Raw genomic sequence first — 15,991 nt, 5'->3', positions numbered from 1 at the left:
TAAGGTATCTGTAGAACCTCTTTAGATATTCTTACGCGAAGGACGAGTCGGTAAGACGAGAAGCTATTTACAGAATATATTTACAACAACGGTTGCAGCGCTGACCGGTTAGATTCACAGCGCGAGCCCAGTTCGTTCTTCCTCCTCTTTTCTGGTGTAATGGCGCCTACGCGCCTCGTTCAACCAAACAAATACCACACGCATGTAGCAATATTTTCCAAGCTTTTTACGTAAGCGTTCTATACTCCTTGATTACGTAGTGCCTCTATGATTGCTGATATCTCTACTGAATCAAACGCCTTTTCGTAATCTATATAAGCCACATAGAGAGGCTTATTGTACACTGCAGATTTCGTGATAACCTGATTGATGACATGGATGTCATCCATTGTAACGTATCTCTTCCTGACGCCAGCCTGTTCCCTTGGTTGACAAAATCCAGTATTGCCCTTATTCTATTGGATATTATTTTGGTAAATATTTTATATAATACTGGGAGCAAGCTAATGGACCCATAATTTTTGAATTCTTTAACGTCTCCTGTTTTGTGGATTGGTATAATGTCTGCATTCTTCCAGTTTTCTGGGACCCTTGCAGTCGATAGACACTTCGTATAAAGATCCGCCAGTTTTCCAAGCATTACGTCTTCTCCATCTTTGATTAAATCAACTGTTATTCCACCTTCTCCTCCTGCTCTTCATCGTTTCATGTCTTGCAGGGCCCTTCTGACCTCATCGCTAGTTATAGGAGAGTTTCTGTATCCTGTTCACTACTGTTTCTAAGTGAGGTATCGTGACTCCTCTGGGTACTGTATACAGGTCAGCTTAGAATTATTCCGCTGCTTTTGCTATATCTTCGTGATTGCTGATGATATTATCCTTCTTATCTTTTAGTGCATACATCATGGTTTGTCCTAAGCCAGGTTTCTTTTTTACTGATTTCAGGCTGCGTTCATTTTTTACGGCTTCTTCAGTCTTTCTCATGTTATAGTTTCGAATATTAGTTATTTTCGCCTTGTTGATCAGTTTTTACAGTTCCGCGAATTGCGTAACGCTGTGTGGCCGCCAGTCCCATACAACCGCGTAGAGCGCAGGACTCGGCGATTCTAGACGTACTGCGCTCACCACGAAACTTTAGAAAAACACCCACATAAGCAGAGCACAGAAGTGGCTACGTGAGGCGGTTCGACCGATAACTGTAGAAGCGTCATTCAAAACAATAATTGTTCTCCACTTCCGGTGGCCTTTTCCCTACTTCCTTTTGAAATTAAAAGATGTCGATCCATAAATATTCTGATAAACAACGGTTAACTTTTTTATTATTCGATTTTGCTTGCAGTTTAGTTGTTGCCTTGGCTTTCTCCCTTAGTAGATCGCTTAATTTCGCAACTCCTTGCGTTTTTTGTTTCCAATTGCCAATTTTGCACGAAAAGTGCTATACAATTAGGGAAAAACAGACGACGTAACGGGTGACAGTCATCTTGCTTATGAGTTTAAGGGTTATTGCAGGGTTTCATGATGGACGCTCTTTCACATTGTTTTATTTCCCACCTTATCTAACCCATATCACGTGTATATGGTTCCGGGCATCTGCCAGCGTCGCGGCGAGCCGTAACTCAAGGAAATAATGAAGCAAAGGGATAAGTTAAACGCAAGTGGCGTTTTCTCCTGCCGCAACTCGTTCCATGAGAGTACAGACCAGCTGAGTAACAGCCGCATCCCTCTCCTGGTCCCAGGATCAGCCTAAACAATGAAGGTTGAACTAACAGAAGCAACAGCTATGCGCGTGACGGTTGAATAGATGGTGACAACTGAATACACACCCGCCGTGGTTGCTCAGTGGCTATGGTGTTGGGCTGCTGAGCACGAGGTCGCGGGATCGAATCCCGGCCACGGCGGCCGCATTTCGATGGGGGCGAAATGCGAAAACACCCGTGTGCTTAGATTTAGGTGCACGTTAAAGAACCCCAGGTGGTCAAAATTTCCGTAGTCCTCCACTACGGCGTGCCTCATAATCAGAAAGTGGTTTTGGCACGTAAAACCCCAAATATTATTATTATTATTATTATTATTAACTGAACGCATCTCGAGTTAATCGCGCGGGTGCGGAATCTATGAGAAAACTGTCCTTCACATTACAAGAGATGCCGATAACTACCGCCATCTTAAAGGAGTGAAAAAGGCAGCATAATTATTCTGGCCTCGCGGATCGCACTTGACGTGATCAAAGCGTCCTCTGTCCAGCTAGATAACGGGTCGAACGCAGTTGAACATTTAAAACAAACTTTAATTACACTGAGAAGGTCAAACAAGCAAGTCAAAAATACACAAAACGCTCAGTTTTAGCCCCGTAAAAAAGTGGTCCGGTCTCTAGGGCCGGTGGGGTGAGTCTGCCCGTCCCGCGCTTTTCCAACCGCGGTTTCCATCCCCGTCGCCGCCCCCAGGCCCGGGAAACAACACCCGAAACCCCGAAGCGTCGTCACTGGGTCACTCACAGGAACCGAACGGAGGGAGCGGGGTCCTTTCTTTCGCGCACAGCTCGGAGTCCGCGGGGGGCCAGTGAAAGAGAAAGCCATAAAAGTAAGGAATGCTCGCTTCCCTCTTGAAAGAAAAGTCTGGCCGTGCATTCGCGATGCGCACAGAACACTCCCCGTCTGGTGTCTTTCGTTCTTAAGACGCCACCACTATATCACGGTCACAGCAAACGCACAACTTCTGTTGTTGGTCGGAAGAATGTTTTCACAACCCCGTCTTTGTCTGTTTTCAGCTCGACCTTGCGCACCCTTCCATCTGCGCTGGGCAGGCTTCGTGTAATCACTCCGATGGGCCAGTCGTTGCGGGTTGCTTCTGTTCAAGCGGCCGCCGACGCGGATCAAGCCGTTGGCGTCTAAGAATGGGCCAAGCTTTCGAAGCGAGCTTGTCTTGTGAACCTGCTCTCCTCTCTGGATACAGCATATCTCTTCATAAAATGCGTCCTGCTGTACTGCGCGAATGATGACGAGCCTGGCTTTGGAGAGCGCCTCAACGGGAGCTACCTCTCCTTGTGATGCGTTCTTTGCGCGATGGGCAACCTGGATCAGACTTGCTACAGCACGAGTGAGAGATTTCCAGTTCGAGAGTCTATGAAAGCGTTCAGCTCCGAGTCGCTGTCGTTTGTTCACCTCCGTCGCCAGAGTGCAGACTTCAGGGCGTATTTCTTTGTCTTCATCAGGATTTAAGAGGATGAAGCTCGACGACCGTGCTTCCTCTTCTCGTCGTGAGAGAAAATCAGGTCCGGACAACCAGTTCGTGCTCTTAAGCTGTGCTGCTGGAATCGCTCTAGTGGCGCGGTCTGCTGGATTTTCGTCTGTGTGAACGTATTTCCATTGTTCAGGTTGCGTGCTGCTACGTATCCGCTGCACCGTGTTGGCCATATACACGTAGAACCTTCTTGTTTCGTTGTATACGTAACTCCAGACCACTTTGCTATCTGTGTGGAACGTGACCGAGTTCGGCTGGAAGTCCAATTCTCGTAGTATAGAATCGGTCATCTCTACAGCAAGCACTGCTGCACACAACTCAATCCTTGGGATGGTGTGTTCGGGTTGTGGAGCAAGCTTGGCCTTTCCCATGACAAATCCGACGTGTCTGTTTCCTTGCTTGTCAGTCACGCGTAGGTATGCCACAGCTGCGACGGCCCTTGTGGATGCGTCTGAAAATACATGAATGTCCCTGCTTTCGGCTTCAAGCGTCGAGACTGGCGCATACGTTCTTCGCACGTGAAGGTGCTGTAGTGCCTGGAGAGAGTTCTTCCACTCGTCCCATCTCTGCTTTTTCTCGTCCGAAAGCGGCGTGTCCCAGTCATAACCCTTCGTCACGAGGTCACAGAGAAGGTACTTGCCTTGAGCCGTTATTGGAGCCACAAACCTTAGTGGATCGTAAAGGCTGTTGACGGTCGACAGCACTCCTCGCCGCGTATATGGCCTGTCCTGACGAGGAGCCCTGAAGACGAAGCTGTTGTCACCTATGTCCCACAGTAGACCGAGACTTCTTTGCGTAAGCGACGCGTCTGTGCCGAAGTCGAGGTTCTTCAGTACCTGGGCGTGGTCCTCTCGAGGAAATGCATTCAGCACATTCTGCCTATTCGAAGCTATCTTGTGCAGCCTTATGTTAGCTGTTGCAAGCATTTTCTGCGTTCTTTGCAGCACATTAATGGCATCTTCTTCGCTCGGAAGAGACTTAAGCCCATCATCGACGTAGAAATCTCTTTCAACGAACTTCCTGGCATCTTCACCAAATCGTGGGGCAGCTTGTTGGGCAGTCCGTCGAAGGCCATACGTTGAAACAGCTGGCGATGGGCTGTTGCCGAAAACGTGAACCTCCATTCGGCACTCTATGATTTCTCTGGAGATATCGTTGCCCTTAAACCAGAGGAACCTCAGGTAGTTCTGATGGTCCTCGCGAACCATGAAACTGTAGAACATTTGCTGGACGTCCGCTGTAACCGCAACTGGTTCTTGCCGGAAGCGTATCAAAATCCCCACAAGGTTATTCGTCAGGTCAGGGCCGGTCAGGAGAACGTTGTTCAGAGATACCCCTTCATACTGAGCGCTGGAGTCAAATACGACTCGGATTTGATCAGGCTTCTGGGGGTGGTGAACGCCGAATATGGGCAGATACCAACATTCTTCGTCCACGTGAAGCAGTGGAGCTTCCTCCGCATGACCCTTGATGAAGAGCTCGTTTGTGAAGTTCACGAAACGTTCCCTTGTTTCAGGATTTTTTCGCAGGGTACGCCGTAGCGAGACCAGACGAGACAGAGCTTGTTCTCTGTTGTTCGGAAGCCGATTTCTCGGTGTGCGAAAGGGGAGAGGGGCGACCCAATTGTTTAATTTGTCTTGGGTGAATTCACTATTCATTATCTTGAGGAATGTCTTGTCTTCCATGGAGAGAGCACGCTGGTTGTCAAGTTCTGTTGTTTCGAAAAGATTCGGGGCCAGGGTGTCATCCAATGTTGCTGCCAATCGTAAATCTTTTGAGAACGTATCCGCAGAGTAGAGAATCGGCGCCTCCCTAACAAAGAAATGTCTTGGGCACGGCTCGAAAAGAGATGGTCGCCCACTGTCCAGCACATGGGTCTTGAACACGTTGACGCTGCCCGTTTTCCGCGTTCGACCAACGCAAACATCGCCGACAATGACCCATCCGAGGTCGAGCTTCTGAGCATACGGCGCGTCGTGGGGTTCGTTGATTGTCTGACAAACCTTGTGAGCTCTTAGGATGTCCCGGCCAAGGAGGAGCAGTATTCCAGCCTCCTCAAGAGGCGGAATGTGATTTGCTACTGACTTCAAGTGCGGGTAGTGCCTTGCCACGTCAGGTGCCGGAATTTCCTCTCTGTTTTCTGGAATTGCCTTGCACTCGAGCAGAGGTGGAAGAGGAAACTTGACTTCGCCTGACATGCTCTGCACGAAAAAACCATGAGCGACTCTTCCAACCACTTCAGTACTGCCGGAACAAGTGCGGAGCGTGTATTGCGTAGGCGTCCCCTTCAATCCGAAATCGTTGAGGAGTTCTGGCCTAACCAACGAGCGATTACTCTGGTCGTCAAGAATCGCGTACGCTCTGACTGTTTTCTCAGGCTGAGTCTCATGGGTCACCTCTACGAGGCAGATTTTAGCACACGACTTTGTGCTGCTGGTAGCGTTTGCCACTTCGGTACGCCTAGATGTGACTCTTCTTTCTGAGTCATCTGTCGTACTGTCATCAGACCCACTAGCCCCTGACAGCTCTGAGGTTGGCGGTGCTGGGTGAAGCGCTGTGGCGTGGTCGGCGCTGTCGCATATGAGGCATATCACAGCTGCCTGACATTGCCACTGCATGTGGTTCTTGGATGAGCAGCATCGTAGGCAGATCCCTTGCTTCTTTGTGAAAGATTGCCGCTCTTCCAAGGTTTTCTCACGGAAGGCGCGACACCTTTCCAAAGGGTGAGGTTTCTTGTGATATGGACAGCACTTCTTCATGTCCTTCGATTCAGGTTGCTGTTCGTTAGCAGTGGCATATTGATTGATCTTGGCAGAAGCAGGATTCACTTCTGTTTTTCTCGCTGATACAGATGACCTTAGCCGCGTGGTCTTGGTAGCATTGTCTTCCCACCTTTGATTGAATGCAGACGAGGCATTTTGTGAATGCAAGATGAAACTCGGGTCGTTCCTCATGCTGGCCTGTTCTCTAACAAATTTGCTAAAGAAAGAAAAGGGTGGAAATGCAGTGTCGTGATCTTTCTTGTATTTCGACCCCGCCGACATCCAATTTTCTTGAAGCCCAGATGGCAACTTCGAGACAATTTTGTTCACCCCTCTTGCGGTATCCAAATAGCCAAGACCGGCAAGATACGGGTCAGTTTTCGCAGCCTCGAGTTCTAGCAGGAGGTCGCCAAGTTCTTGGAGTCTGGTATTTTCCCGGTAAGATATTTTCGGGAAATCTTCTAGCCGCTTCAGTAGTGCATCCTCAATTGCCTCAGGGCGCCCGAAGACGTCGTCGAGCCGTTTCCACACAACGTTCAAGCCCGTTGAAAAGTCGTCGACATGCACTGATTTCAACCTCCGAGCCTGATGTGACGATTCAGGGCCAAGCCATTTGATGAGAAGGACTAGCTCTTCTTGAGCAGAAAGACCTAGATCTCTGACGACACCTTTGAACGATGATTTCCAAGCGCGAAAGTTCTCAGGTCGATCATCAAACTTGATAAGACCGCTCGAAACAAGGTCTTTGCGGCACAGGAATTTGAGGACATCGGCTAGCTCTGAGCTTGAACTGTTGTGTGCCGGGACGTGCACAAGCGGCTGCGGATCAACTCGTAAGCCCATAGGACAATTCGTAGATCCAGCATGATTATAACTTGGGTTGTTAGGGGCAGAATGGTAGTCAGGTGGCCGTTCATCAGCTCGCAGACACATTGAATTATACGTAGCTGTGTGGGCACCCGGCGCCGTGTGAGCATTGTTTACGTCGCCGCTACAGTTGGTGACAGCCACCTCAATTAACACAAGCGCAGAGTTGCGTAGAGCTTGCTGCTCATCGATATAACTCCTAGTCTGCAACGTTCGGTCCACAGAAGGGAGCGTGCGCATGCGCTCCCCCCCCATCCTGCTCCACGGCTGCCTCGAGCGCATTCGCCTGTGCGTTTGCAGCTGCCGCTTCTTTTTCATGCTGCAAAATATCCAATTCAGCCTCAATCCTTGCCTTCTCAATACGCATCGCGGCCTCTCTGCGACCAAACTCTGCTGTGACCCGGACGGCTTCAGCTTGTGCGCGTGCTTGTACGGTGGCTAGGCTGATTGTTGACGAGCCCAATCGTCGTGACTTCGAAGAAACGCTTGAGTGGGCCGATAGAGAGTGCTGCGACATCACCTCTTGCAAGTGGTCGCGTGCTCGTTCTGAAGCCTCACGTAATTTGTCGCTCACAGTCACATAACGATCTGCGTCGATGGCTTTCTGAAGTTCTAATTCCTGCTGGGTTTCAGATCTGCTCGTTTTGGTGAGGAAGGTAGCGTATCTGGCGGCCACGTGCTCGTAGCGCTCATTGCTTGCGCGAAGCTGCGTTGCGGCGTTGTTAACGTCTTCCTCTTTTGCACATGAGACTTTGAAAATAGCTGTCTCCACGTTCTTCCAAGCAGCGTCTATTCTCCGGCAGTGCTCTTCACGGCTTCTTTCATACGTTTCTTTAGCTTTCATGGAAAACGTAGTTGCTCTTTGGGGTCGAATGTTTGCCGTAGAAGCTTCACGCTCTCCTGTCATAACTTGAGACGTTTCAGGCGTCAGCTTGTCCTGATCCATTTTGGCGTGCGTGCTTCACGACGTATATCACTCAAAGCGGACGTATGTGTTGAAGCCTGCTAAGCTGCGCGATGAAATTTGAAACGAGCCCACCTTGTCGTTGCCCTGTGTGCCGTCAGCTGCTCAACTTGTAGGCGATGCCGTGTCCTTGCAGTAGGCGGATCTCATGGTCAAACTGAAGGTCTTGCCGTGCGACGTATTCCACTGCAGCGGATGTTGAGTTGGCGGCCGATGGCAGTTGACTTCACTTTTTTACTATGCTGGCCTCGCGGATCGCACTTGACGGGATCAAAGCGTCCGCTGTCCAGCTATATAACGGGTCGAACGCAGTTGAACATTTAAAGCAAACTTTAATTACACTGAGAAGGTCAAAAAAGCAAGTCAAAAATACACAAAACGTTCAGTTTTAGCCCCGTAAAAAAGTGGTCCGGTCTCTAGGGCCGGTGGGGTGAGTCTGCCCGTCCCGCGCTTTTCCAACCGCGGTTTCCATCCCCGTCGCCGCCCCCAGGCCCGGGAAACAACACCCGAAACCCCGAAGCGTCGTCACTGGGTCACTCCCAGGAACCGAACGGAGGGAGCGGGGTCCTTTCTCTCCCGCACAGCTCGGAGTCCGCGTGGGGCCAGTGAAAGAGAAAGCCATAAAAGTAAGGAATGCTCGCTTCCCTCTTGAAAGAAAAGTCTGGCCGTGCATTCGTGATGCGCACAGAACAATAATGCTGACCGATGAACAGCTGCCAAGTCTCAACATTTATCTGGCGGCGCTTTAGGAATGTGTGAGGAGTGGTGGCGTGGGTGGGGAAGGGGGGGTATGCCACTTGATTTCGAGCCCCCCTCCCCCCCCCCCCCCTGGGTACGTGCCTGATCATAGGCGCGAGTTTGAATTCAGCAGCGCAGCGTCGTAGGCATTAAGCTACCGCGGTGGGTCGGAGTACCTGCGTCGTCTTCTGTTAAGGAGTAAGTAACGGTAGTTGCAAATACTTCCAGCTGTCTCATCTGGTTATTTCTGGAGGTGTGCGGTGGAACTACGGATAACAACGGCAGGCACTCGTGAAGCAAAGCGTGAAGCAGACGGCGCTCGCTCTGAAGATTGTAGGCCGGATGGACTTAGGGGCACGCGGTAAAAGGAAGAAAATTAGGCAGTACACGACAATATGGGTTGGGCCTTTTTTGAACACAGAGAAACACAAAGCAAAGTTTGTTTTCAAGAATGACCCAGGAACCTGAATGAAAATAATTTGGTGGGTAGAGTGCACAAATATTTGTGCCACAAAAGCGAGGACATGGAATTCAGGCAGAGGTGAAGAATGTCGGCAACCTTGAACACGGTAACTAAAAGTGTAAATAAACATGTAGAAGTTATCAAGATAAGGTGAGGAAAAGAGAAACCATAAATTGAATGCAAAGGATGGAAACAAAGAAATGCCATGGAGATTTAAAGGAATGTCATCAAAGACGTTATAATAATAATAATAATAATAATAATATTTGGGGTTTTACGTGCCAAAACCACTTTCTGATTATGAGGCACGCCGTAGTGGAGGACTCCGGAAATTTTGACCACCTGGGGTTCTTTAACGTGCACCTAAATCTAAGCACACGGGTGTTTTCGCATTTCGCCCCCATCGAAATGCGGCCGCCGTGGCCGGGATTCGCTCCCGCTACCTCGTGCTCAGCAGCCCAACACCATAGCCACTGAGCAACCACGGCGGGTAAAGACGTTATAAAGCAAAATCTATACGTTAATACGATGGGTAGTGCCTTGCTCTGAGACTTGAGCTCGTTGCTTAAGAACAAAACATACTACCAAATATTAAGAACAAACATATAAGCATATATTCGCAAGAGGACAAAGCATGTGTATGCTGCAGCAAAAATCCGGAGTCAGAACAATGCATCCCAAAGGAATGCAAAGGTATTCAGCCGGTGAGATTCGCAAGTAAAGTGCACCATCCAGACGCGCTGAGATTTAAAGTGGATAAAAGGCATCAACCGGTCAGCAGTCGACCTAAGCAAGGTACGTTTAGGCTGTTGGAGAAAAAGCAGGGAAGGGATAATATGACCGGATTCATTCCAGGCATAAGCAAAGGTAGAAAAAAGATATAAAAGGTTTAACGAAGATACAGGAAATTAAAGACATGTAGATAAAATGCTACTCTTAAAAGCATGTATAGCATAGCGCATTGGCTCAAGCAGGCTAGGTGATTATTTGTCACCGCCCCCTTTCGAGGGGGTGCCCATATATCATCATCATTGCTTTGCACGCTCATGCTTACTAGTGATGATCTGGCCGCTTCTTGTCGTTTTACGGCATTTCCATATCATGCAGTCTATCGAGCTTCCATGCTAGCATGGCTGCCTAGTGCGGCAGATGCTCTTGCTTTCCGGTTAAATTATTTCAAGTGTGCACAAACTCTTTTGTGAACGCATAAGGCAATTGGCAAACATAGCGACACAGTGCTGAATCACTTCGTCAGTCACTGGGCATATTACATTTGCAGCTAACTGTGAGGAAGCGCGAAAATAGCTGTGTTGGGCATATGTCCAGTTGAAACTTTTTATGATATTGCTTGACGTGAGTGATTTCTGTTTGCCCGTGCGCCCGCAAGACCATGATTGCTAATTCATTGAGAAGGCGATTATATTCTACAATATATACGGCCGATAAAACTACGAACGTTGCTTCCTGCAGTTGTATAATGCTTTGCTATCTCTCTCAAGGCTTAGCCTTTCGGGCGGAACTGCGACATTTTTGAAGCAATACGCGAATGGATAGCCAGACAAGGGTGTCAATTACTTCCGCCACTGAAATGGTAGAAGTTGTGAGGTTATGACTCGGGCGATACCATTAAAGGGAAGTTGAAAGTTTTTCCAGATAAAATGAATGAACATCTGTACATAATGGTTTTCAACCCTCTGAATTCGAATATCGTATCGAAATTGAGCGAAAGAAAGCGCAAATATATTTTATTTCGCCCAAAAGTGCAGCAGAGGACACGCCCAGCTCGCGCGTCTCGTTTCCGCCTGTGATTGGTCGGTGCGCCTCGTGACGTCAACTCTAGTAACCGACCGCTGCCGCTACACATGAAGCGCGGTGCCAGGTAGTTTGGTGCTGTCTTTTTTGAGACGGTAATGGAAAATATAGAGAGACTGCGTTTTTCTGAGGAGTTCGGCGTTGCTCCCTACATGTACGAGCCGATTGCGAAGAGCCGGCCTCTCGAAGAAGCAAACGATGCTGGTGCGAGCAGTGCTTTCGACACGAACGAAAGCAACGTCTTGGGATCTCCTCGTGTTGAAAATTCTCTTTGGTGAGTATGTTTTTTGCAAAGCGATCTAGTGATCTCGGCGATCTTTCGCCGATCTAGTGAGTTCGTTTCCGGTCAAACAACTGTAGTGTTGTGTTCCTGCATGCCTCCTCGTAGAACGTAAGCGGGGATGCGATCATCGGCATTTGTGCGCTGTCCAAAGCTGTAGGCAATCTACAAAGACGGTTTAAACGCGTGAAAAGCTTCCCGGTTCATGCAGTACGTGTAGTGACCTTCATCTGTTGACTACCACTCACGTTGATTACCACTCACGTTGACTACCACGCACGTTGACTACCACTCTACGTACACGCAGACGCACCAACAAAGGCATGCAGGGTCGATCGAAGCAGATTACAATGACACGCACGCAGAAACAAGCGCGGTCAGGCACGGTCGCGGACGCTGCGAAGGAACGAAACACTAGAGTTGTCGTCACAACACCGCGGTTTCCGGTCTCCGCTCCGCTCGCTCACTCAGTGGGGGGCGGAGCTACAGCGCAATTTCAACCGACAATTACGTCACTCCTAATTGAAAAAAACCCAAATTTTACCTAAATGGTTTATAAGGTTCCCGCATCCGTATATGAACGCCTTATTGAATTCGACAGACTCTTCAGCTTCCCTTTAACAGGAATCGGCATGTATCTGTCGTCTAAACATTCACACTCCACCGAAGCTGCCAAGCTTACCGCACTACAGTACTCAAACATGTAAAGTTAACAGATATAGGCATTACTATATATGCGCCTTTTGGGCGCTTCATGTGATATTATTTGCCACATTGCTATTCAGATCCGGGCATTTTAGCCTAAGATTCAAACGACCTGGAGGAGTATTCACCACTTGTTCAAGTTTACTACTTTCAAGTTCAACTAAATGCACAAACGTTCACGGCACTTCGATTATTATGCTTAAATACAGGGCCCTTTTATGAATTACGCACTGACCGCTGTGTTCCAAATTCTATTTACCTTTCAGCGTGCACCAATACATGAGTGCTATGAAGAAACTTTGGTTCTTGAAGTCAAGTACAGCATCACAGACTATATTATACATCTACTATCTAGTATAAACCATCATCTGTACATCCTTCGGGCCTGTAAGGTGATGACCTGGGCTAGTTGGTTTTCCATTTTATACGGTGTGGTGCAGCACGAATCGCGACAGGGGACACAAGAAAGAACGACGACAAGGGCTTACTGCCTACAGAAATATTATCGTCTGACACAAGTTGTTACAAAGAAAAAAAAGAGGGAAAACGACATAAAAATATATGTAAAAAACAAACATGTATGTGTAAAAAAAAACAGAATGGAAAGGAAGGTTTCTCAGCCCTGAATTGCAGCGAGTGCAGATGTACCCCTCTGTTCGGAAAAACAAAAATTAATTTGCACACACAGGGACGATCGAACGCGCATCACCGTTGAATCAGCTAGCATGGCATTGAACTATTCCCGTGCATAAGTAAGCCATCCCTGGCCTTATCACGAAGGGAGATGCCTTTCTTAGGCAATGGCAGCGCGAACAGTGAGCGGTGATGGCATCTTTATAATATTTTTCATCTTTATTTTTTTTTCTTACACATATAGTTTTATGTCGTTTTCCCTCTGTTATTTCTATATAAAACCTTGTATCAAGTAACAAAATTTCAGTTGGCAGTAAGCGCTCGCCCTCGTTTTTTCCTCTGTCCCCTGTCCCGCTGCTCGTTGGACCACAAACTCTAAAATGTAGCCTTGTGATTTTGATCCCGCTAAATTAACAAGCCTACAGCATGAGCCATGTGGAATACGTGGTTGAACCTAAATATTCCCCGAATTCTAGGACATCACGAAATCACATCTATGTGCCTGAAAATAACGCTTGCACATATGCCAACAACATTCGTGAATACGTATCGTTTCCCCCCTCTCTGCACACATGCAGCCGCCCGTGTTACTGTCCGAAGTTGAAACACCATGCACCCTGGGTAGGAGTGCCCCGCGTGTCTTTCGACCCCTTGCTGAAGGCGGATAAGAAAACCAGTCTAAGGTACACGTTTTAGATTGCAGCTAGATTTTGTGCCACACATTACTGAGACAATCGAAGAATGTGCACTTGTATTTTACAGTCATTTAAAGCTCTCCACCAAGACACGTACAGTAAACTTCATCAGAACGGGCCTGTGCTGGGGTTGCCGGTGTAGCGCATTGTTCAAGTATTAGTGGCAAGACCACACCCCCAAATGAAATTATTCTCACTTCTGATTTATTTTTGCCGCATTGCACATTTTCTATTTTCTATTCCTCGAGTTCGCCGCTCTTGTTTTCCAGAATTCAAATAGTTGGATACCTTGCATAACCTGTTTACAGGGAGAAATGCCAGTTGTCATTTTGTTTTGGCTTCTCAAGGCATTATGTTCGCAGGCCATTGAATTCAAGACATTGCCATACACAAAGACCACACAGAAGAGCAGTTTACAGAGCTACCAAAAGTCAACGGCGGTAACATCGCTATTGTCCTTCCCTCTCGGCGGAGTAGCAATACGGTCCCATTACAACGATGCTGCTTGACTGAAAAAAACAAGGTTGTTGCATTGCTATCGAGTTCACTTTTGAAAGAAACTTCTACAGGCAAATGAAAGCATCAGGTGTAGTAACGCAGGGTGTTCTCACCGACACAACTTTGTGATGACATCGTTGAGCGATAGAGAAATCCGAGTGTCGGTGGTGAACAGTGACCGCCCACCATTGGTCACGGCCTTGTACGGGTGGGTGAGGCACTGGGCCACCTTTGTTGCTTCGCAGACTCGGATGCTATGCTCCCGCTTAGGTTCTGATGAGCTGGCCGTGGGGTCTGAAAAAGAAGTGACTGCAGACAATTGTTCACCGCTTTTTTAGTTCTTTTATAGAGCGCCGCTGTTAAGCACCCGTTCTTGCATTCAGCGTCGCCGGCGTTCTACCGCGCAATCGAGCGAACGCGCAGTGGAGCGGCAGGTGAATGAAGTGCGTGCAAAGAGGAAAGCGGAGGAGGAGGCTACCGTGAGAGCATTAGGCGGGAGCGCAGGAGCAGCGGAGTGGAGACAGCCTGCGCATGCGATGAGTTCCCGGCGTCGACGGCTTCTCTTAAGCCACGTGGGCGATATCATCTGGGCTTCCGAGGGGAGGGGTGACGTAGGGGGGAGGAGGCTACTGTCGCCCGCGGCGTCAGCTACTGAGGTCGGTCCACGGTGCCAGTATGTGTGACAGGGATCACTGCTCCTGCAAGGGGTGCTGACAAGTGGCTGCCAGTAAGGCTCGATGTGACGCTCTATTGAGAGTTGGCGCCGCTGCCATTGGTGGCAAGCTTTCCCCGCGACGAAGGGCCACCCTCGTCGTTGGTGCAACGAAAGAGTGAAAAGAAAAGCCAAGTGCCGCGCAAGACGGATGGTGCGGCGACCATGGCTGCGATATGGCGCCAGAGTAGCGCGCATTATCTGCGTGGAAACTGCATGAACAGCACGGCGGCTGCTGCGAATCGCGTCCACGCGCGGCCTCTCCCGATGGACGAGGTGGTCGCGATACACTTCGATACGCTTGCAATGTACCGCACGATACACATATCAGCGCCAGCTACGCTACTCACAGCGTTCTCTTCCTAATAAAAACCGGGAACCTATATAAAAACAATACAAAGCATTGACACGCGAAATGAAAACCCGTATCCTCTCAGATTATACACTGAAATTTGCTTCGCGCACGCAATCCACTCAGACACAATTGTTTTGCTGTAGAATAGGCGACAACATTCTAGAAATCGCGATACACTGAAGTGCGAGCATCGTGTGATAACTTTGTGAGATTTATTATCCGGTAAAAACGGTGACTGAAAGAAAAATAACCAACACCAAAAGCAAAGGCTCTTGTCACTATAAATTACACTTATTTAAAGGTTACTGATTTAGCTTATAGTTAAATATTTCCAGTTCCGGTGCCACATCTCACTATGCTGAAATGTAGGCCCAGAAAAATGTCGGGAAGTATAAAAACAAATAACGACTTGACAAACGCTGTCACAAGAAGCCTTCAGACTAAGAAAAACTTTGAACAAGAAAAAAAAAGCAAAAAATACTGTAATTTGATCCCCCGAAAGAACGCCAAGAAGAGGCCCCACTATACATATACAAGTGGGAGCATGCACTCATGGTAAAATTTTAAACGAGCACAGAGAGAGGCAGGAATTAGAAAAAAATAAGTCAAAGCACACACTAAATTCAACAAGGGTGATTCTTGGGCTAGTTTGTACGGTTTATTCATAATGGCGAAGCATTTAGCGCAATTAAAAAAAAACAGGGACGTGACAGAGACCTAGGACAGCGCTAACTGTCAATTACGTTTATTAAAACACAAAGACAGATATATAGGGAATCAGGTATGAAAAGACAGAAAAGATACTAAAATGCAAGAGATTAATCACACTGAGTGCACGCACACCCCATTACCGCCCGGGCACGCGATTTCCTTGTCAGAAAGATTAACTGAACCTATACTAACGGAGTCTTCTCCCTTTTTTCAAATCAGCCGGGCTTTGATTATTTCATGCATGCAGCGGTCTTTGCTTATGGCCTCTACTGTGCATGCGCCGAACATTGGCTTGCACGTTTTGCTGGGACAATCATGACAATGTTAAGAATAGTTCCCGTCCCTTGGTCTTGGCACATTTCGCTTATGTTCTGCAAGCCTTTCATTGAGACATCTTGGCCTATGTATACCCGACCACAATTAACGGAATGTGGTAAACCGCCCCTTGCGAGCACTCCACAAACTTATTTCTATGCTTCACTCTACATCCCCTTGATCGTTTAGAAAGAGGGTCCGTCAACTTACACAACTATGATAGCCTGTCTGGGGCAAAGAAT

General features: G+C 48.1%; 1 protein-coding gene across 2 annotated transcripts in view; it reads right to left on the bottom strand.

Annotated features, from left to right (window-relative positions):
* Nucleotides 1–15,991, bottom strand: part of LOC135907564 (uncharacterized) — a 166,265-nt gene that overhangs the window by 62,018 nt on the left and 88,256 nt on the right. The window contains exon 6 of one of the 2 annotated variants that reach the window (XM_065439241.2): nt 13,770–13,965. In XM_065439241.2, coding sequence (XP_065295313.1) covers nt 13,770–13,965 — 196 coding nt within the window. The remainder of the gene's footprint in view (nt 1–13,769; nt 13,966–15,991) is intronic. The other variant, XM_065439242.2, reaches the window with a different exon arrangement.

This window comes from Dermacentor albipictus, chromosome 1 (assembly GCF_038994185.2).
Source record: "Dermacentor albipictus isolate Rhodes 1998 colony chromosome 1, USDA_Dalb.pri_finalv2, whole genome shotgun sequence".
In the NCBI taxonomy this organism is placed as follows: Eukaryota; Metazoa; Arthropoda; class Arachnida; order Ixodida; family Ixodidae; genus Dermacentor; species Dermacentor albipictus.
The sequence above is the reverse complement of the archived record's forward strand: the minus strand, read 5'-3'. Positions and strand labels throughout refer to the sequence as shown.